Below are 21,748 nucleotides of genomic sequence, written 5' to 3'. Positions count from 1 at the left end.
AGGGTTTTTGATTTTATAATTACTATTTGTATATACCATTATCATCTAAACATGTAAATGTAAAATTTGAATATAATACACATTCCTATATAACACTTCGAAATATTTGATTAAGTGCAGACAGTGTTTTAAGGGGTAAGTATCTGTGTGTTTCTGGGAGTGCTTTTCCTTTAACAAGGTATGTAAGCTGTAATGTTCTCCTTACTGCAGGGTGCAAAGAGGACTATGAAAACTGATGGATTGCAGAGCTTGATGACCTTTGCTAGCAGAGAACAACACCTCATTTGGCAACTGTCAAAAGGGGAAATGTGTAAGTTTGTGATTGATGTCAGCCATAGTTTCTTGGAGATGAAACCCCTTAGAAGTTTGGTGTCACATTAGAGCAGTTTGAGGTAAAACAGCTCCCCTGTGTGGTGAAAAGAAGCAAAAAATGAAGAACTCAAAAACTTTGTGTCAATGCTGACATGTTCCAGAGTATGTGTTTCAGTTTGATTTACAGAATTTCCAAAACATGTATTTGATTTTTAAGCACAACATCTGTGTGTGTGTGTGTGTGTGTGTGTGTGCGCGCGTGCGTGTATGTGCGTGTGTGCGTGTGTGTGTGTGCATTCTAATTAAAACCCAACAAAAACGAATCTGCAATAATATGCAATTCTAAAAGTGCATTTCAATCTTAGGGAACTGCTTTGCATCCTCCCATGGCTTCCTTTTTCACCACAGTACGGAATTAGGTAAGTTAATAACCATATGCTGCCCATCATCACAGAGAAAGGCAAACACTCTGAAGAAACAAAATGAAGGGTTGTCAACCTTCACAAGTCAAGAGATTTTTTTGACATAATACAAGTGTTATGGATGACAAAAACATGTTTCAGTGAAAATATTTTAAAAAATTATTATTTCTTTTATTTTTATTGACTTTTTATTGGAATCTACTGAATGTGGTAAAATACATGGTTCTTGAGATTTAAGATCAGATACTTCTGTCCCCTACAGGAGACAAAAAGGAATTTCCCAGCGACAGTTAGAGGGGTAGAGGACACGGGTGCATTTTGGCATTGGGAAAAGGACACTGGTGTTGAATGGAATACCATACAGTGAACTATGGTGGTGAGGTATGGTGGGTCTTGGTTGTTGTGGGATAGCCTTACATCTGCTGATCCTAAGACTCTTATTCAAACCAATGGAATCATAATGGACGCCAACAAGTACCAATACATTTTGTCTGAAAACCTGGTATTCCCCTGCTACGAAGCTCAGTCATGGCCACAAATTATCTTGCAACAAGACAATTATCTCATTCCTAAAAACAACCAAAAACGGTTAACTCACCACAAAATTAGCCTCAGTGATTAAACATCACAGCACTCTTGTAAACACTATTGTTTTAAAGCATGAATTGTACTCTAATATTTACAAATGTGTGTATATATGCAAGTTTATCTACTTGAGGAATAACAGCCAACTTTAAAAAGTGCATTGAAAAGCACTTATGCATTCTTAAAAAATCAGCAGAATAAAATTCCAAAGCTGGAAAATTATGCCATGCCATTTTCCCTTTATGCCCAAACACTGGATTGTTTGAAACAAGAACATTTATTCTTTGAAGAATAAGGGCATTGGAATTCAAAGCCAATCTGACAAAGAAGACAGTTCTGTCAATGTATCCTTCTTAAATCATAAAAGACCATGGTATAATGGAACTGGAAAGATCAAAGAGAATAACAACTTGTTAACTGTATGATGAAGTACTGGCATGAGAAGAATACAACAGAGATTTGGGAGAAATTCAATGATCGAAAATTTAAGATACAGAAACAAGGTGAAGCACACAGTCCATTTAATGATATAGTAAAAAATGTTTTTAATGTTTTTCACAGGAAGATGGAAAACTTTAAAAAGCTGACAGAAGAGCTAAATTTAGGGATTTAGCCCCAGATTGCCCTTTTATTGCTTAAGGCACAATCAGAGAGTCAAGGTAGTAACCACACCATTTAAGACAGTCAATAGTTCTCCTACATCCAAACCAGGAAACAACATGATTAGTGGTGGTTGTTGATTAGGGAAAGGCATGATTATTGAGGAAGGAGAGGATACAAATGACCCATGCAACATGTATAGAACACTTACATTGGCATGCTTAGCACATCCATTTAATACCTTGATGATGAATGGTATTAAAATTAAGTGTAATATTCATGAAAATGCAGGATCAATTTAATAACTATAGACTAAATGTGTCTATATGCTTTTTAAATGTCCACAATTAATTCCATCATAATTGCCTCCTGGTTACATTCTGACCATTTGAAATCCAGGATTGTAAAGGTATGCAAGCCAGACAGTCGGTTGCTCACTCTTCTGTTTACCAGCCAGACCTCCTAGTCAGCATTGATTCATACATAGAATACATATTAAATCAATGACTAAATAATTTGCATACCAACTTCCCATTTCTCAATGCAATTTGTTGTTGTAATTTGTTCTCTATGTAACATGGTTTTTGTACAGCACAGCACTTGAATGGATGTTTTACAGCAACGATGGCACAGAAAAAAATAACTACAGGATTTTCAGAAAAAGAAAAGCTGTAGCAGCATATGACCTTAAAATATCTGAAAATCACTTTTTATTCATTTATTTATCTATTTATTTTCAAAGCATTCAAACTGTGCAGCACCTGAGTGAGGTAAAATACTAGCACAAGTTATTCTGAGGTAACTGTATGGGATCTAGTTGTTTATTGACCCTGTTTACTTTCCCATATATGTGGAATAATTACTCTCTTTGCCTGTCAAAACAAGGTTGTATGATGTCATGCTTTTTTGTCATTTATCTGTTACAACTAATAAATAATGTATTGCTTGCAAAAGAAAAAAGGTACTGCAATCCACTGAACATGAATAGATTGAAATGAGGTCATATATTCCAAAGCATAAAAATCAATATGTGCATATGCTGTTTTGATCTATTTATTTTTGTTATCTGCTGTTGAAAAACACCCAGCAAACACAAAAGCAGGAACCAATGTTATGTTTGGAAGAACACATACACTCACAGAATGTATGTGTTAATAACCAACACGCTGTTTGTGTTACTTTTATGTTACTTCAACACATTTTGTGTCAAAGTTACCTCTTTTGCGTTACTCTGAACACATTACAATTATATATTATACAATTTATGTGCTGAAAAGGGAGACTTTTTTAACACAGTGTGTGTTGAAAGTAATACAAAATGTGTTGTCCTTAACTAGACATGAATACGTCTTAAAACAAATGACATGTTATGTGTTATTTTTAACATATCAGTTTTGAGAGTTTACTTTTATCTGTATCAGGGTCATGCAAATTCTCATTCCAAAATAAACTCCAACCATCCATATTTTTCTTCTCTGATTATGAAGAACAATCATTTTGCCTATTCTTTGGCAGTGAAACATTTTAACAAATGTTTTCACTATCACCCAAAAATATTCATCACAGGCTTATTTTTAATCAAAGATGCATTCCGTTTCTATATTACTTACAAAATATGCGGTTTGTTTCTGAATATTTCATGAAATCTTACTTCAGGAGATAAAAATCTCTGTCTTACTTGACTGGGCATTTATACATTGATCAATATTTCTGGAAAAAAGGTTTTAAATAGGATTCATAAACATGCAGAAAGAACACAATGTCAACAGTGCTGAAAATAGGTTTGACAGCAGCTGTTATGGAAGCTGCTGTGCCAATGTGATGTGAAATGTATTTATTTTTATTTAATTAATTATTACAACAATGTCAAATATGGAGAGGATAGAGAACCGGATGGAGAAATCACTTTGATTTGCTTTTTCCTACCCTACTACCATACTTTGTGTTACCAGTTAAACGTTTTGTGGTGAAATAAAGTTAAAAATCCATCTCAGCATTCAGGTATAAACTCAGCAACATTTGGTTGAAAAGTGAAAGTTTTATAGGCAACTAGGACATAGTCAGGCTATATCTGGGTAAAACGTGAGCGACAATATATTGTCCTATAGTCCGTTTTTATGTCAAAGAATCTCTCAACCTAGATTTACACCCCTCTAGACATATAGATTCTGGATTTTGCTCACTGGGTTCTATTGCATTAAATTCTTTTTATTACACGTTTACATGCCACAAGCAGTTATTTGGTCCAAATGCTCTTGACAGTTTCTATTTTTGATGTTTTTGAGAGAGAACTTCATTAAGGCCTAAAAATGCAAAGTGACCATGGAGAGGACCATTTTTCAGCTACACTGTTTTCTCTGGCACCAGAATAGTCACAGTTCTGATTGTTGAGTGTATGCCATCATAAGCCATATGACAGGGGTAGTACAAAGAACCCCATGCCATATTTCACAAAGAGAAATGTTAACTCTGTTTCCAAGTCCTCACCAAACTATGTCATGGTCACTCTGTCATCGTCACTCTGGGGCGACATAGCTCAGGAGGTAAGACCGATTGTCTGGCAGTCGAAGGGTTGCCGGTTCAAACCCCGCCCTGGGCATGTCGAAGTGTCCTTGAGCAAGACACCTAACCCCTAACCTCTAACTGCTCTGGCAAATGAGAGGCATCAATTGTAAAGCGCTTTGGATAAAAGCAGTCCATTTACCATCCCTTATAGCTGACTGGCTTAAACCCACTTGGTTCTCTACATAGTGGATGTTTACAAGAAATGAACCAACTCACATGTTTAATGTTTATGAACATACAGGATTAAGATGCTGAGGACCTTACGGTTATCATGCATAGTCATTATTTGCTGAAAGATGCATTGTACCGATAAGTATAGTGCATTTATTATTATTATTATTATTATGAGTAGTAGTAGTAGTACTACTACTACTATTACAGCAACTACTACTGCTACCGACTGCCATTTTCCTCACAGTGACGGAGACAAAGCCTAAAGAATGATTTTTGTGTGACCACTCTAAAAAATACTCCACTTTGCATGATATTCCCATGAAAAACAAATTAGTTTTACCCATCGACACCTCTAATTCATTCTCCTTGTGTTAAATTGAACATTGTTCCAGTACCAGTTTGACGGCCAATGGATTATCACGGAAACACTTGGCTGTCTGCCTCACTGTCTGGCAGCTGATCTGTTCTAAACGAGCTGAGCTGCTCTGACCTCATCACTGTATTCTTTGCAGTCTCTGCAGAAATGATGGGCAACTGTTTTCGAAAGAAAATCCAACTTCAAAATAAATAAAACAGGTTAAAATGAATACGCCTGTAATCTAAATGGACGTATGTGTTCATTTAAACCTGTCAGTCTCTGGTCTTTTTAACTGGATAATAATGGTATTTGGTGAATATGTGAGTATTACATAAAATATCCCCATGCTGATACAATATATGGAAATTACATGGAACCTTTTCCAAGGACTTGCCTTGCTGTGGTAATAATAAATTGACCCTACAGGAACAAGAGACTGATGACAATTGACACATTGGCACATGCATTTAATTAACAGTGCAAGAGCTTTAAGTCACATCCACAGACAGCTGCTTTCCTTTCAATGCCCCCTCACTGCTACTTTGTCTTTTATGGGTTGGCCATTCCTAGCTTGCTTTGAACTTACAGTTTGCCTGATGTACCCCAATGGTGCTTTGGATCTTGTGCTGTTCCTTTTGGCCTCCACACTTTGCTCTTGCCATCACTCTGATACAAGTGAATCTTGGTCTCATCTGTCCACAATACCTTTTTTCCAGAATTCTGCAGGCTCTATTTTAGGTACTTCTTAGCAAAATAATCTGGCCATCCTGTTTTTGAGTCTAAACAGTGGTTTGCATCTGGCAGTGTAGCCTCTTTGTATTTCCGTTTGAGACATTTTCTGCAGACATTAGTCAATGACACATCTATACCTGCCTCCTGAAGAGCTTTTCTGATCTGTCGGACGGGTGTTTGGGTGTCTTTCTTCATTATGATGAGAATTCTTCAGTCAGCTGTTGAGGTCTTCTTTAGCATACCAGGCCTTTGCTCTCTTTCTTCTTAATGATGTTCCAAACAGTTGATTTTGGTAAGCCAAATGTTTTGCCTATTTCTCTGACTTTTTTATTCTGTCAAATTCCCCTGCCTCATAATGGCTTCCTTGATCTTCAATGGCACAACTCTAGTCCTCATGTTGACAAATGCCAATAACAGACTCCAAAGGCAATCAAAAGCCAAGACTCAAGACCAGATACTGTAAGCTCTCTTATACTGACACCAAGAAAGTAACTGAACACAACTGACTAATCAGAAACACCTGCTAAACCAAGCTGTTTTTAATCCTTTGAACACTTTGTCCAATAATCTTTTCCCTTTGGAGACAATAAAGTTTATCTTACCATATCTTTAATCAAATGTCATCAGTTATGGGGGCATTATGGGGGCAAGTTACTCAGCCAAATACCTTTTTGCCAAGAGATTGTGTTTGTATCTGTATTTGTATTTGTATCAACAACATACTAATGGATCTGATCTTGTTTTATTGCATGGATTAGCCACACAGTCAGGGAATCGAATGCCAACCATCCCAGTGCCGACTGTTGCCAGTCATCCCCCAGGGTGACGTGTAATTTACACTTCAGGATTAATATGTTTGGCATTCCTGTTACGTCTGCGTGTTTAGAATGGAAAGTGTGCTAATACACAAACAATTATGTTTGTCTAACACAATCATCAGCCTTGTTTTATGGATTATTAGTTTGTATAAAGTCTATTATCAAACTTGATAAAAAAAATTACATATTCATATGTGATTCGGTGAAAACAAACCACAAGGGCTGAACAGTTGGAGCAGAATGTAAAAAAGGACATCTGATGCGGTCAAGTACTAGAACAAGTCCAAATGTTTTGACAGTATCACAGAAACCAGTGTTGCGCTCTCTATCACTAGAGCCCTTGTATACAATTACGGGAAATTTCTAACAAGACTCAGAAGTGGAGGAGTCAGACTTTGTGGCACAAAGCGGTTTTATGGACTAATTGGACATGCATGCAGAACACTTAGCTCAAAGGGACACTGCAAGGTCACAAGTAAGTTTGACATTAGTGCCGTTGTTCACATGATACAAAATGCCATGCTTTCAAGTCACATGACCCCTCCTTGAGAGATTTTCGATAAAACGTTTACGTAAGGGCTGGGGTCGCAATGTGATCTTGACCAGTGCATGTTTGTTGTATCAAGTAGAGAAAATTAACAATGAATGTTTTCTGCAGAAAGTTATTGCAACACCCCAAGATGTAGTTCAATAAATAAGCATGCTGTTACATATAAAGCAACAAACAAATTATAACAGGGAAATGGTAGATTGGTGCGGCAGTTGCGTTTCTTCCCTCTTACCACAAACATTTCCTGTTTTTATATAACCAAAATATCTTGTTCATTCTTCACATATATTTTCCGTTTTCATTTTGTTTGCTTCATATTATCATAAATACACAATATTAGTCTCACTAGGGAACATGGGTAAATGCAGTTGTATTGATCATGGCTAAAGTATAACTTTAGTAGTGTACAGTTCTCTGACACGAAAGTCAAAAACCGTACTTCAGAATAACTGAGCAGAACTTGATAATCCTTTTATTCACACAATTCACAAATGTCACCATAACCACTGCAGGCATTTGGGCATATGAGGTTTGTCTTGCCTTGCTTTGTGCCATGACCAATCAGGCGCTGAGTGCTATAGAGTGTTACAGTGATGACATATTTTTGTAGGCCAACTCGGAAGTTTTTTCCACCATGGGTTCCCTCTGCAAATTTCCAATTCTTTTTTTTCCCCATGGATTTGGTTTTCTGCAGAAAATAAGGTCTGTTATGTGCTTTAAAAAAGTACCTTGCTAACAAGTTTGCAGTATTGAAACTACAACGGTTGTCATGTGCATGTGGGCTAGTACGAAAACCTGAGGTTGCCAGAATACGACCGTTGTTGTAGTTTCAATGTAGAAATGTGTTAGCAACGTTACATTAACCACAGACCTTATTTTCTGCAAAAAATTAAATCCCTTTGGGAAAAAAAGCAGTGGAAATCTGCCGAGGGAACCCATGGCTCAAAAATGCGGACTCACTTCTGTGTTTTAGGACTATAAACATAATACTCTATTCTTACTCTCTGCCTCTCCTTTGGCAGTTTTATCCCCCTCTTTTTTTACTTCAAGCAATGACAGACACACCTGACCCAAGGCACGATGCAATCAGCAATCTATACAAAAAGTAGACACAGCCCAATCAGCCAACTAACTGAAAGTACAAGCCACCTTGACTTCACAAGCATTGCACTTAATCTTTTTTCTTTTTAATCAGATTTCCTCACTCAGTCCTCTGGGACTTTTAAAGATGGTGGACTTTCCCAATCTCCTCTGAGAAGACCTTGAAAGGAATGATATTAGATTATATCTGCTCCTTGGGGTCAAGACGATTTATAACATACCTGTTTAGAAACCCTCTGACATAATCAAGGAAATGGGAAATGGAGCACCTTCATTGCATTCGGTTTGTCAGTTTGTGTAACGTCATGAGAAATATATCTCGCGCTTGCTTAAATTTGGGCCTTTCACCACACGGTTTCGCAGCTGCGGCACATTCTTGCATTTATTAATTGTGACTCCCTGTATGGATACTACACGTAGAGCAGAGCATGCTGCAATGCGGGTGGATTTATTTCATCCGTTTTGACATGAGCCAAGAGCAAAAAGGCATCGGAAACCTTCATATGAGCAAAAGCCTCTGTGAAATTAGGTCTTAAAGTTCACACATGGATGAGTCAGATAGTGCTTGGAGAACCGGAATACATACAATGATTTATTGAAGTCGGTGATGTATTAGCTCAGGTGAGTACTTAGAAATATCCAGAGGACTAGGAGTCAGTACAGAAGACAGTTGTTTACCAAACAAAAAACAGATGTGCTGACAACAATAGCATTATTGGGAGCACACTCTGTAGGGAGAATTTAGCTAGTGGCAAAGGAAAAAGGCTGAGAAAAACAGCCCTAAATCATATGATGTCATCACAGTGAGTCAGATAGATTTAGGATGTTATTACATTGTGTCAGGTCTCTTCTTAGGTTTTCAGCATAATGATAAAGGGCAGTAATTCAAAAAACAGATTTGGAAGCACATTATCCTTGTCAAACAACTAAATTGATCTTCAGATCTGTTTTTGGAAAGGACAAATGAGACTTTTCAGTCATAATAATACATTGAATCACAGGAAATAAAACATATATAATATCAAGGCCATAGAGCAAATTACTGACAGTATACCATTTTCCTGGACAGTGGATAGAATGTGCAAAGTCACATGAAATGCATTATTTACTATGACGGAAAAGAATACATAATTGACAGTTGTCAGTTACATGACTGTGATGTTTTCCATGTCCGTCTGGATATCACACATTCAACCAATAAGCACTTTCTGGAAAAATGACACTGTAATGATTAATGTAATCTAGCACAGTCTAAGAAATTCTGTGGTCTATAAAATCACATAGCAAACTTCTGGTTAACAGCCAGTGAAATCTATCTCACCTTCACAATGATAAGTATTTAAGTATTTTAAAAAGATTTCACTACAATCCCCAAATGAATTTTCACTAGATCACAATCAAAATGGCCTGTAATATTTTATTCTGGCATGTTTATAACAAGGCCCGCACATGATTAGAGTCCCTTTTAATATTTAGTACAGACGTAAATTGATCATAAATAATCTATCCTCGCATGACAACACAATGTTTAAGTGGCTTAAGAAGTAGACACTGAAGGCCTGAAAAAATTATATCAAAATGTGACCATGTATTAGACTAGACACTGGTAATAGAATGTGTCTGAACAGATTACATTATCTTTCACTTCCAAATAAAACAGGTCTGAGAGGGTATGTTCATATTTTTATTTTAAAATAAACGTACACATTGCAGATATAGGGTGGCATTGCAAAGTCTGGCAGTGTTTAATTTCAGTTAAGCACAGTAAAGAAATAAGTGGTGCTTAGCCCTTTCACTTCATGGACAGAATACTAATACATTAAGGTTAATGTAAAAATATCAAGTTTTATAAAATACAATGATAATCGACACTTTATGAACATAATAACACATTTAAAACTTTTTTTAAAAGTAACTAATCACATGGATCCAAACATGGAAGAAATAACCATTCATAAATGACATGAAAGTTAAAAATGGGGCTGAACTATGGCATAAAAAAGAAAAAAAGAGAGTTCCTACCTCTGAATAATAAACCTATAATTTAGGTAAGTGCTAGATAACAATGTCTCCCTCAAAAACAGATTATTTTAGTTCCAGCATTGGATACTTACATTAAGAATGACTTCTAGACACAGTATATACAATTTTATTCATGTTTTGGTTAAAATATATGAGATGGCTCAAAAGAGAACTACAAAACAACAAAATGTAATGTCACAGTCAATGCATGAAAACTACACTGCTTAATTCTCTCCAATGCTAATCTAATGTTCAATCCAGCAAGATTCACAAAACACATGCATTATCCATTTGGCATTAAAACGGCAATTAGCACAGCGGTATGCGTATTTTAAAATGAAAGGGTCATCTGTTATTTGGCTCAGTGTACGGTTTTAGATGGCAGATAACCAACCAATACAAGCACAGCACTGATATAATGAACAATAAACTTTATTTTGGTTTAGCAGCTAGATGAAAGAGGGCTTTACTTTAATGTGCTGCTTCTGTGAATCCTTCAAAAAAATAATTTAAAAGAAATCTTTTATGATCAGCGATTATGTATAAAGGTACAAGAGTACATGACTTTCATGTATAAATCTTCCAACTGTTTTGTAGTATGCATTTGTTTTAGTATCCATAGTATGCAAGCCCCGAAATGACATGCCCCTTGGAAACCAAATCAGAGCAGCTTGCCGAAAGATTATGGCCTTAACTGCTATACACATGCTAGAGGGATGGATGGATACATTTGAAATATGTATTTGCATGCATGTATTTCACATGTAATACATGCAACAACCAACACCTCAACACTTTAAGTTGTAGATAAAATGGTCCGGGAGGCATTTTGTAATTAATATATTTGTGTATACACAAACTACTGCCAGTTCTTCAGTGAGTCAGTACAAACACAGGGCCAGCCCATAGTGCTTCTTATTTTACATAAATTATTTTCTTTAAACCAAGGAAAAAAAGTTCAAGTTGGAGGAAAAAAGTTCAAAAACAACTGTCTTCTGATGGCATATGCATTTACCACCAAGAACTGTGTAACTTTAAAGTTGCCACTGAGTTAAGAATAACTGTTTATTCAAATAATCCATAGGACAGTAAAGAATGGTTGTCTGATTTGAAGAAATAATGCAAATAAAATTCTGTATCCTTGGTGAAGACACCCTCTCCCCAGGTCTACTGTATCATTTTAGCAAAATTTTACTGTATGTCTATTTCCATACAACTCAAACCAAGGATGATATAACAGATTCCACTAACAAAAAGCTGAACTAATTGACAAATAATGATATGTTCATGTAGATGGAAATGAAGCCCACAGCTATAATGTTCAAAAGCACACTTAACTTTATTCCAAACTTATGTCGCCTAAATGCTAATTTAGTCTTCAGTCTTTTACTGTGCTATAGTATAGTATAGTTTTTTTTTTTTTTTTCATCCATAAAATACAGACAGGGAAATGTTTTGCATATTGGCAATTTTTAATTGCCTCCATTTCCCATGCAGCCCTCTTAGCTACTGTGGAACAGAATAAAGATTCTCAGCACATTTCTGCAAGTCTTCTGAGGCTATAAGAGCACAGAAGATTTGCTATTGTTGGCTAGGCTCAAAAAGTCACACTGAGCAGACAGCAACGGCGCCTCCATCAGGCAGAGGTATACTTATTGCTGCCTCGGGAGTTGCTTTGCTCTGAGCCGCGTCCATTGACCTTGGACCTCATGCAAGACTGTTTCTCATCCAGCATCTCGGGAGAAGTGCACCAACAGCACAGACAGGACTGCGGGAAGACCATGGCATTGTGTCACATGACAGAAGCACCACATTTGCAACATTTTCCTTAAGGTGGAAACACTGGCAATGCCGTAGAACAACATTTAGGGCAGGACACATGCTTTTATGCCCCAAACCCTAAAACTCTAATGTCTAATTCTTGCAGTACAAATACTGTATATATAAAAACAACTAAAATATTCAAAATAAAAATATATAAATATAATTAAATATAACATAAAATATACAATTCCAATCATTTGTTTATTGCATAAATTATTTTAAACGCTAAAAAATACATTAAAATGCCTCATACCTCAATACCTTTTTATATTATTGCACAATTTTCTTTCTTTCAATTAATGATGAAATGCATGTGTCACCAGCTAAAAAGGTTAGCTTTTGGTTTTATGCATTTGAAGTGCAGACTGTAGCTAAAGGATCTGGCATTAGTCATGCTTACTGTAGGCAGAGTAAGACATTGTTCCTCAAGACATGAAAAACAATGCTTAAAAGAAAATGAGAATGAATGTAGCTGCTCTGCAAATTATGTATAAAAATATATTTGTTTAAATGGAAAAATTATCATAATTCAGAAACATAAGTGGCCCTATTTGGCCCGAAGGTGCAATTGTCAAATGCTAGACCTAACACAAGGCACTGGCAAATTAGGGTGTGCCTTGCTCAATATCAGCAAGTTTATTATCAGGCTGAGTGCAACTATGGAGCAGTTGTAATAGAGGCTGGTTTGACAGGAATAAATGAACTGTGGTTGTGAAAGGGCTTTGGTTTCATTATTGCCAGCCAGACTGCCCCACTTCTTTCACTTTTAAAGATAGCTGTGGTGCATTAGCAACTGCTAATTTCATCATGGCCGAAGAGCAACCACATTATGAGAGGCTCCATTACGAGCCTCTCCACACACCACTACTCATGATATCAAAACAAAGGTGAGACGGAATAGTTTTAATTTTCATAATTTTTTTCCCCTAAAATAAAATATTTTTACCATGTACCTTCTTTCTTTGCTGTCTTTCTTCACATCAATTAAAAAAAATATTTTTTTTACATTTTTACATCCGTTATGCAGCTGGATATATTTACTGAAGTTACCTTGCTCCAGGGTACAACGTCAGCATCCTACCTGGGAATTGAACTTCGTTCAGCTCCCTAACCATTACCATTAGTCAACACTGCTGCCACTATGTTGTGCCACTGTAAATTTACTGCCTGTAAATGTGCTCCTATCTGTGTTATGTATTCATACATCCATATGTGCACATTCATAATGCCCCCCAAAATAACACAATGCACCAGTAAAATGCAAATGCATTAACACAAAACTTGCAAGCACCAAATTTTTCAATTGACACACCCCTATTGCACCACCCTATCCATGTTGGCGCAAATGGGTTTACTGCCGACCGCAAAACTACCAAACCTGGCACAGGTGAAAACAATTCCATTTGCACAAGACCAAACTAGCAATTGGCAATCTCTGAGGTCCCTATGACTCAATGCTGCTAGGCTACGTGACTGTCTGATTAGCCCTGATCACTATCAGCCCCCTCCCCCCACCTCATGCTCCATGACACAATTTACACAGTCACGCCCAACAGCGACTGAGCTGCTCTCTCAACAAACCAAACATCGCCCTCACCTAAGTGCAAACGTCATCATCATCACTGGCTACAACAATGCATCCACTTTCTGACCTGTCTGCAAAGGCAGAATTAATCATTTAAATGAAAACGCATCACTAATCTATAAGGGCTTTGGCAGTAACAAAGAAACAGTATGGCTACTTACTCTGAAACAGCTCTTAAACCTTTTGCTGACCATGTACAGAGCAATGGGATTGATGCAGGAATTCACAGAGGCCATGTTGATGCCAATGTAGTCCAGCACCAGGAAGAAGCTGTAGAGGTGACAAACGATAAACAAATAGCATCACGTAAAAAGCGAAGTTTCATACCGACACTGTAACTGACTTTTAAAATAATTTCCGTACCTTAGCAATTCACACCTGTTAGGGTCCTTTTCATCATAAATGGTCAATTTCAAGATTCTGCTGAGATGCAGGGGTAGCCAACAGAGCGCGAACACAAGCACCAAACAAAAAACGGTCTTAGCCACCTCTCGTCTCTGTAGGCAGAAACAGACAGACAATTAGGGATTTTCATCATTGTACATTCAAACTGTTAGATAATGATAATATACAGAAGAACCTTGGCAATAGGAATACTTTGGGAATGGAGGTCAAAACTCAAAAATGTTTGTATGTTTTAAAGTGGTCAAATTGGTTTTTGTTTGCTATGTAAAATGTACTTTTGCAAGTCAATTTGTTTAAAAACAACAGTTAATTTGTAAATCGCGAATGCACCGCTAAATCCTCTGGTAATTGTAAACACTAGGATACCACTTGTTGCTTTCGTTTAAATTAACCAATAAAAACAGTGGTCAGGACTTCCTAACAAAATTCTTTTTTTTTTCATGTTTCTGGCACGGTACTGTATTATAACAACTGTGCTAAAACATGCTGCTTTGACTGAGAGCATTTGCATGCATCCACGCACACACCCTCACACAAACACGTGACCTCTTCTTTGGCTCATGACCAACCTTTCCACAAAATCTTGCGCAAATCTGTGAACCCCTCGGGAGTTATGCGCCTTTTTGTTATAGGCCCCGCCCATCGCCACGCCCCCTCTTGGTCAAACGGCCTGAAATTTACTCAGCTCTACCTTCGGTCATGACCAAACTCCATGCCAAATTTCAGCCTCCTGGGGCGAAAACTGTGGCCACTACAGGGTGGGACACTTTTGTGGATTAATCGACCAACCGACCAACCAACCGACCGACCGACAGACAGAGCTATAGAGCTGCGGTCGCAGCTAAAAATGCTCCTCATTGGATAACATGATTAAACAACAGCTCCCTATATATTACATTATATACTGGTTCTGTTATTCCATTTGCTTGGACTAACAATGTACATTCCTACCTGCTTCAGATGGTCAGTCAAAGCAATCTGCATCCCATTCTTCTTCCTTAGCATCTCACAGGTCATGAGCGTGTAGAAGATTGCAGTGCAGGCCACAGGCATGCAAAAATAGATGCTGAAGAGCCACCAATCTTTCGCCGACTTATAAAACTGCCAACACAAAGGAGAGAAATAAGAGAATATCCATTTTTTCTCTCCTAACTGAACACAAATCACAGCCTTTACTTGGATTTTATCATGCATTCGGACATCTCACATTTGCAAGGCAGCAAGAGTTCTATGAACAAATATGAACCAATGGAAAGGAGGAAGAGTGGATATACCAAGCATTTATAACACAAGGAAAAGTGTTAAAACTGTTAAAAGCTTTAATTGTGAGTCAAAGTTATAGATAAATTTTGATAGCAACCAGTCCAAGTCAAAGAACGTACTTGTACCTATAGTTAAAGCTCAGCTGTTAAATCACAGCTCATTTCCTATGGACATCCTCTAGCCTTGGCAATATCCATAATAGACCATAGCCACTCAAGCTTTATCTCTTTACCAATGACCTAATGCTTCTTTCTCTGTCCAGTCTGACTAAATTAAAACCTCCTTGGGAGTTAAAGGTAGCCTACTGAGTATTCAGAGAAAATCCATTGGTGTCGTTTAAATTGGCACAACTGCACTAATACTTACATAGTGAAAGTCGCCACAATGAAGTCATTCAAATAACTACAGTGAATAAATTACATTAAATACATTTGCATTTGCAACTATGCATCCTGGATTCAATCAAAATTTATCCTTAATTTTGACTTAACACAACACTTTCAAAGGAAAGTACATTCTTACACTCTAAAGGATAAAAACTAACACTTGAATGTACTTGTACTGAAATTTAAGGATACATTGTGGTTGAATCCAGGCAAATACAATTCTATACTGCTCAATCCAAATGATTACATTAATCTGATTTTTTGTTCAAAACCACTTCTGCAGTGGTCAGTACTGTGTAGGCTATAATGTGTACTACATTGAAACAGACTTGAAACAAACTACATAAACACTGACTTGGAAAAGCGAAAAGTTAATCTTAAAAAGCATATTTTCTGCTGCTTTTGCACTTTCGGTGACATCTGTTAAATAGTATGCGTCCCTTACCTGCATGAACTTGGATGTCTGCATTGGGTGCAGGAGGCATATTCTCAGATGCTCTCCTTTGTACTCCATTGCAATCATGTCAAAGGCAACAGCCTCAGGCACAGCTAGGATGATTGATATGACCCATATCAATGCGATTTCTATCGCGGTCCACTTCGGAATACCGATTCCTTTGATACGATTCCATGATGTGACAGCCCGATACCTACAAAAAAATGATTGGTAAAATTAGCTCTGGTCTGGGTCATAAAGTAAACATGCTTATCAAATTATAGAACCCTCAAAGTCAAATATAAGTTTATATATACCTGTCGATGCTCAATGCACATAAACTCAAGACCGTAATTCCAACAGATGCTTTTTGAACAAACGGCACCAGTTTGCAGAGTCCAACACCAAACGGCCAATCTACAGCCAACAGCTAGAAAAAAATGAACGGTTAGGTTGGTGTTTCTTATATACTTCTATTTGATTTACAAAATACATTTAACATCATAGACATACTTAGATTAAAGTCCAGGAGCAAGAACCAGGTAAAACTAGATTTGGTTTACACAGCCTACAAACCACTTAAATCTACAGTAGAGGATTTAGTCATTTGGATTCAAGTGATTTGCTATTATTAGAGGTCACATAGGTCGAGATCCAATCTATAACCTACAGTAATGTACTTTGTCCTAAACAAAGATTACTGTAACATTTTTGTTTCTTAAATAGCGTTATGAACTCAGCTGTAAAAAAAAAAAAAAAAAGTGAAACCTACATGTGTATTGCTCAAAGCTCATTGTAGTGAAGTAACCAGCACCTAGGTATTAGAATCATTTATTTATTTATCAGAGGCAAATGTTTGCCATTTTAATTTTGGTGATATGTAGAACACTTTCAAATGTCCATAGATATATATTTTTTTTAAATAGGCCTGGATTTATTTGAAGGCATGCAATAGTAACACAATAATTAATTAAAAGAACTGCTGCAACTAATGAACATCTTATGTTGTAATTAATATCAGGTGTAGCTTCTCTATTTATACACAGTGGCCCTCATTCACAAAACTTTTCTTAAATGATTCTCATTTTTGTTCTTAAAAATGTTCCAACAAAAAACCAATATGGGATTCATGACACATGTGCAGACCTTTATTTTTGTGCATATCCCAGGTGTATGATATGATGAATGCTGAATGCTGACAAGTTATTAGCATAAGGAAACAGCCATGAACAAATACATAACAAAAATGAATGCCAAATTGTTCTTGGAAATGTTCTTACACACAGTTGACGATAAAATGTGATCGCACGCATGTTCTGTGAATTATCCTTTACTGTAAATAATCTTCACAAAGACTATTTTGCCTAAGAAGTCTTTATTTTTCTAAGTGTCCAGGAATGAACATGAATTACCCGTTGTTTGCCTCCATAGTGGTTCTTATAAGATGACGAGGTTTCCAGGGACTTCATGAATAAATAAAGTATCCATAATCTGTCTCTGTCTCTTCCTCAAAGTGCATTTATGCAACCGCATAATGCATAGCATTAATCATAAAGGCAAGCACTTCTTAAGGCAGTTATCTGAGTGTTGATGTTAGGGATATACAATATACAGTACCTACCAATAAAAATACCTTCTATGCACTACCCATTTCTGAATGTCTTCTTAGCCTGTTCTAAAAATGTGTTGACTTTCAGGCCTGTATATCGGATACATTTCTACCGCGCACACATTAAAATTTATTTCCAAGGATCGGTTGCTCAGTTTAGTTGCAAACTTCACTGCATTCGTTCAACCTGTCGAATTTGTTACTGCAGTGTGGCGTCACTTTAAAAATAAGTTCCACAGTTCCACCACTAAATCACGAATATATAACCAACTCACCTTGTAAACATTAATGGGTATATCTATTATAATGTGTAAGAGGTCCCCCAAACCAAGACTGCCGATAAGAAAGTTGGGTCCGTTCCTCATGCCTTTGTTTTTGTAGATGATTCTCAATAATGTCGAGTTCCCGATTATTCCAACAACGAACACAAGACAAGAGACCACGGTGTTTATATATTTAAATGTATCTCTGATTTCAGTAGTTCCGGAACACATAGGTGGGTGCGCTCTGGGTCGCCCGGGAGACATGGGCCAGGGGTGTGAACTGTTCGCGCTCAGGCTGTCCTTATCTCTTCCAGATTGCTGTGTTGGGGACGCAGCTGCTCCGATGATATCATTAACAACTGGCCCCAGGTAGTCGGCCTCCGTCTGAGCGCAGACTACAATAAAAGTTTCCACAAAAACCAGCAATAGGAGACAGAATACGAAAAATTTATTCGGCATGTTGTCTTTCGTGGTTATCTGCAAAATAATGCATGAAACAAATTATCAGCATTGTACAAAAAGCAGGTCATGCCTTCAGTATCCGCGGAAGACTAAGTGTGTTCAAGGTTGTTAGGATAGAGAACATATCTTATCAGAGTAGTCAGTGTATGGATTTTCAGTTGAGCTAAACGTTATAAAATAAACACAAACGACACCAAAGCGTTCCAGTCTCTTAGCTTATTGTGTACAAATTAAAACTTAAAATTAAAACATAGAACAGCCATTGGCATAGACATTCATGAAACAGCAGAGCATATTCGAATCATATTGGTTACCTTAAATTTAAGAGGAGCTGGACCTGTAGAAATTGCTGTCCACTTGAAAAAAAACTTTTGGATGTCTGCGAGTATTCTGTTCGGTCCCGCTCCCTCTTGGTTGAAATGTATTTAAAACGCCGTATGAAAAATTGGCAATACATCGAACTTCCGCTGCCTCAGTCGTAAAAAAGTGTCTTTGTCACCAACTCCCCCATGTCGATCAGCGCAACGGATAACATTTGGGAAGGCTGAACATGTCCCCGAGCCTGTGACCCGACTTCACACGCTTGTGCAGATGAACAATATTTCGCAGTCCAGGGCATTTATCTCCTGAGCTTCGTCACGAACCATAGTAATTACTGATCCCTCCTACAAAGTGTCGAGAAACGCAAGGGAGAAATGCGCGCGCGCCACTTCATAATCAATTAGGGACATATAATTGGCCTTGAATCAACTCTCACTTCCCACTAATTGTAATAGTTATTTCTGTTTTACCATGATCTCGGATTGATCACGTGAGATGTATCTTGTGCAGGATGTTCCTGAAATATTTATTTAGATGGCAACGACAAGACCCTAACAGAATGCAGTGACAGATAAAACAAAGTGCTTTAAGTAGTTCTAAATCTCAACCACACTGACATATGCACACACACACACACGCGCGCGCATTTAATCTAACTCAAAAGACTGATAAAACGGTCAGATCACAGAGATGAGAAAGGATTCCACCATTGATGTATCTTATGATCTCTCATAAGAAAAGACTCATTGAAGCTAGATACCCTACAAACAGGACACGCTGTCAGCATTGTAACGGCTTTGCTGATTACTTCATTTCATGTTATGAAAGACTAAATTCCTCCGTGGGAAAAAACAACTAAGTTTGTTAAATACTTTCAAAACAACTCCCTAAACAATTTGAAAACATTGGTAAATTCTGATAATGTAGTTTAAGCTTACAACCGTGTTTTTGAATATATTCTGGGCAATGTATTGTGGGAAAATGATCAATTGAATTTCTGAGTGAGGAAGCAGTGGATCATTTTATAGTTTTTCTTAATTGGTCGGTATCTTATTTTCTTAATAGGGTAGGTATTTATTCTATCCTGAAGTGGAACCACCACTGCCAGCTGCTACTTGAAATAGGCAAACTGAGCAAATTTTTAACATGACCCTTCTTCCTTCTGAAGCACAGTGCAGTTAAAACCCAAAGCTTCAGATTAGGATGACTGTGATGGCCAGTTGAGGGGTGAATGGTAGGTTCTTCTCATGCAGAGAAGTGTGATTTACAGTGCCAGAAGCAACATGGGGACATAGTCGGCCTATTGTATGGGGAATGCGTTTGCCGGCATCACTGGTCAATGCCCACTTCGCCCCTCTGGCGCTCCTCACAAAAGGACCTAAGTTGTGAAAGCCGTGTCTGCTGTGTAAGCCAGTTAATACCAACAAAAGCCCTAGTCACAAGCAGAAGAGAAACAGTATTGTGTTAATGATCATGCTCCAGTGTCAGTGGCCAAACCTAATGCAGGTAACACTGAATTTCCTGTTCTCAGACAACAAAGTAAAATGGAGTGCTGCTTAAATGGTGTTTCAATAAGTGTAGCTTGCTAACTTTGCAAAAGTCTTTATGCTGGCAACTCAAAATTACCCACAGTTTTGTTTACACTGCAGTGCAAAAAAAGTTATGGGAATTAATTGTAAAACTATTGGGTAGATGTTGCAAGAAAGTAATTTAATAAATGAATGCAATCATTTTAATGAATTGCATTATCATTTTATTTGTGGGTTTGGGAACGTGGGCATGATGAAAAGAACACCACCATGCACTTGCACTGATTCATATAATACTGGGTTTAAGTATATATCATATGACATGATCAAATCACTTTGACAAAAATTTTAAGTTATTTCATTAATCACAAATTGTAGACCAATAAAATAAATACTAATAATAATTAATAGCTAGATTCAGCATTTAAGTAAGTAAATCATCCGTCTATTTTTGATTTTGCCATCTGTTGGCCGTACATGAAACATTATGGCCTGTCAGTTGAAGAAAAAACATAATTTAAATATTTATATATCTCATTTATTAAAAATTAGGACAACATGCTGATCAAGTCAGTTATTGAGTGTGTTTTTGGACATTATATTTGCATTGATGTTTTTGGCTGTAGTCTTTTGTGAATAGACAAAACTGTATGTAAATAATAGCAGAAATCTCTTCACTTATGTACATAACCCATTCATCGCCCATTTTCTAAAAAAAATTAATTAATTAATTTTTAAAAAATTTAAAAAACATAATTCAAGCAAATTAGGCAAAGGCAGAGCTTAGCAATTCAATTACACAGTCTTTTGTAATATGTGGTTTTATTCTGGACACTTTAATTATTCAGGGAAGACCTAAATAAAAATGGCACCCAAATTACCCATACTCATCAAAATTGTGTCCATATCTGATTCAACAGTGTCTGCATATCCCCGACCAAACCACAGAGTAAAAAATAATGGCTATGCCTGTGCCTCAATGTTGTTCATAGACATGTTCACACATTGTTTGAGAAAACTGTGGAAAAGTTTTGACCACATTGCATCATTTTTCAGAAAATAATGTGGCCCCATGAAAAAAGTTGTTGAAAAACCCTAACACAGCCTGGCAGAAGAATTGAAAATGTATTGGAGCACTTGATGACATATTAATACTTAATCTATAGTGAAGATGGTGCATGCATGTCCAAATAGTAAAGCTAAAGAAATAACCAAAGCAATAATAAGAAAAAATCCAGCAGTTATTAAACTCCCTATGCTGCAAAAAAATAAATAATCACTATTTAATGGAGGGCATTGCATAATATCATGGAATTACAGAAAAGTGTGATGCTTCTCTGAACACAACATTGCATCAGCTAGTATTTGCCTCCTTTCTTTTGGAATAACGTTGTGCCTAGGCATGACAAAGTGCTCTGCGCTGGAT

The 21,748-nt window shown here is 37.0% G+C and overlaps 1 protein-coding gene across 1 annotated transcript; it reads right to left on the bottom strand.

Annotated features, from left to right (window-relative positions):
- Nucleotides 1-9,933: 9,933 nt before the first annotated feature.
- Nucleotides 9,934-19,095, bottom strand: LOC118222633 (endothelin receptor type B-like). The gene is made up of 8 exons (XM_035408363.1): nucleotides 18,787-19,095; nucleotides 18,023-18,487; nucleotides 16,456-16,568; nucleotides 16,148-16,352; nucleotides 15,005-15,154; nucleotides 14,012-14,145; nucleotides 13,810-13,918; nucleotides 9,934-12,007 (listed from the first exon to the last, which is right to left on the bottom strand). Exons 2-8 carry the CDS (start codon nucleotides 18,467-18,469, stop codon nucleotides 11,876-11,878), a joined length of 1,290 nt encoding a protein of 429 aa, XP_035264254.1. The 5' UTR covers nucleotides 18,470-18,487; nucleotides 18,787-19,095; the 3' UTR covers nucleotides 9,934-11,875.
- Nucleotides 19,096-21,748: the final 2,653 nt, after the last annotated feature.

Source organism: Anguilla anguilla, chromosome 3, assembly GCF_013347855.1.
Source record: "Anguilla anguilla isolate fAngAng1 chromosome 3, fAngAng1.pri, whole genome shotgun sequence".
Taxonomy (NCBI): domain Eukaryota; kingdom Metazoa; phylum Chordata; class Actinopteri; order Anguilliformes; family Anguillidae; genus Anguilla; species Anguilla anguilla.
The sequence above is the reverse complement of the archived record's forward strand: the minus strand, read 5'-3'. Positions and strand labels throughout refer to the sequence as shown.

Bases quoted from the DNA above. Each gene is read 5' to 3' on its own strand.
- LOC118222633 (XM_035408363.1), bottom strand. From the start codon at position 18,469: ATGCCGAATAAATTTTTCGTATTCTGTCTCCTATTGCTGGTTTTTGTG. The intron at 16,569-18,022 runs GTGAGTTGGTTA...ATTTTTTTCTAG, and splicing joins TACCCATTAATGTTTACAAG to CTGTTGGCTGTAGATTGGCC. The intron at 13,919-14,011 runs GTACGGAAATTA...TCACCTCTACAG, and splicing joins AACAGGTGTGAATTGCTAAG to CTTCTTCCTGGTGCTGGACT.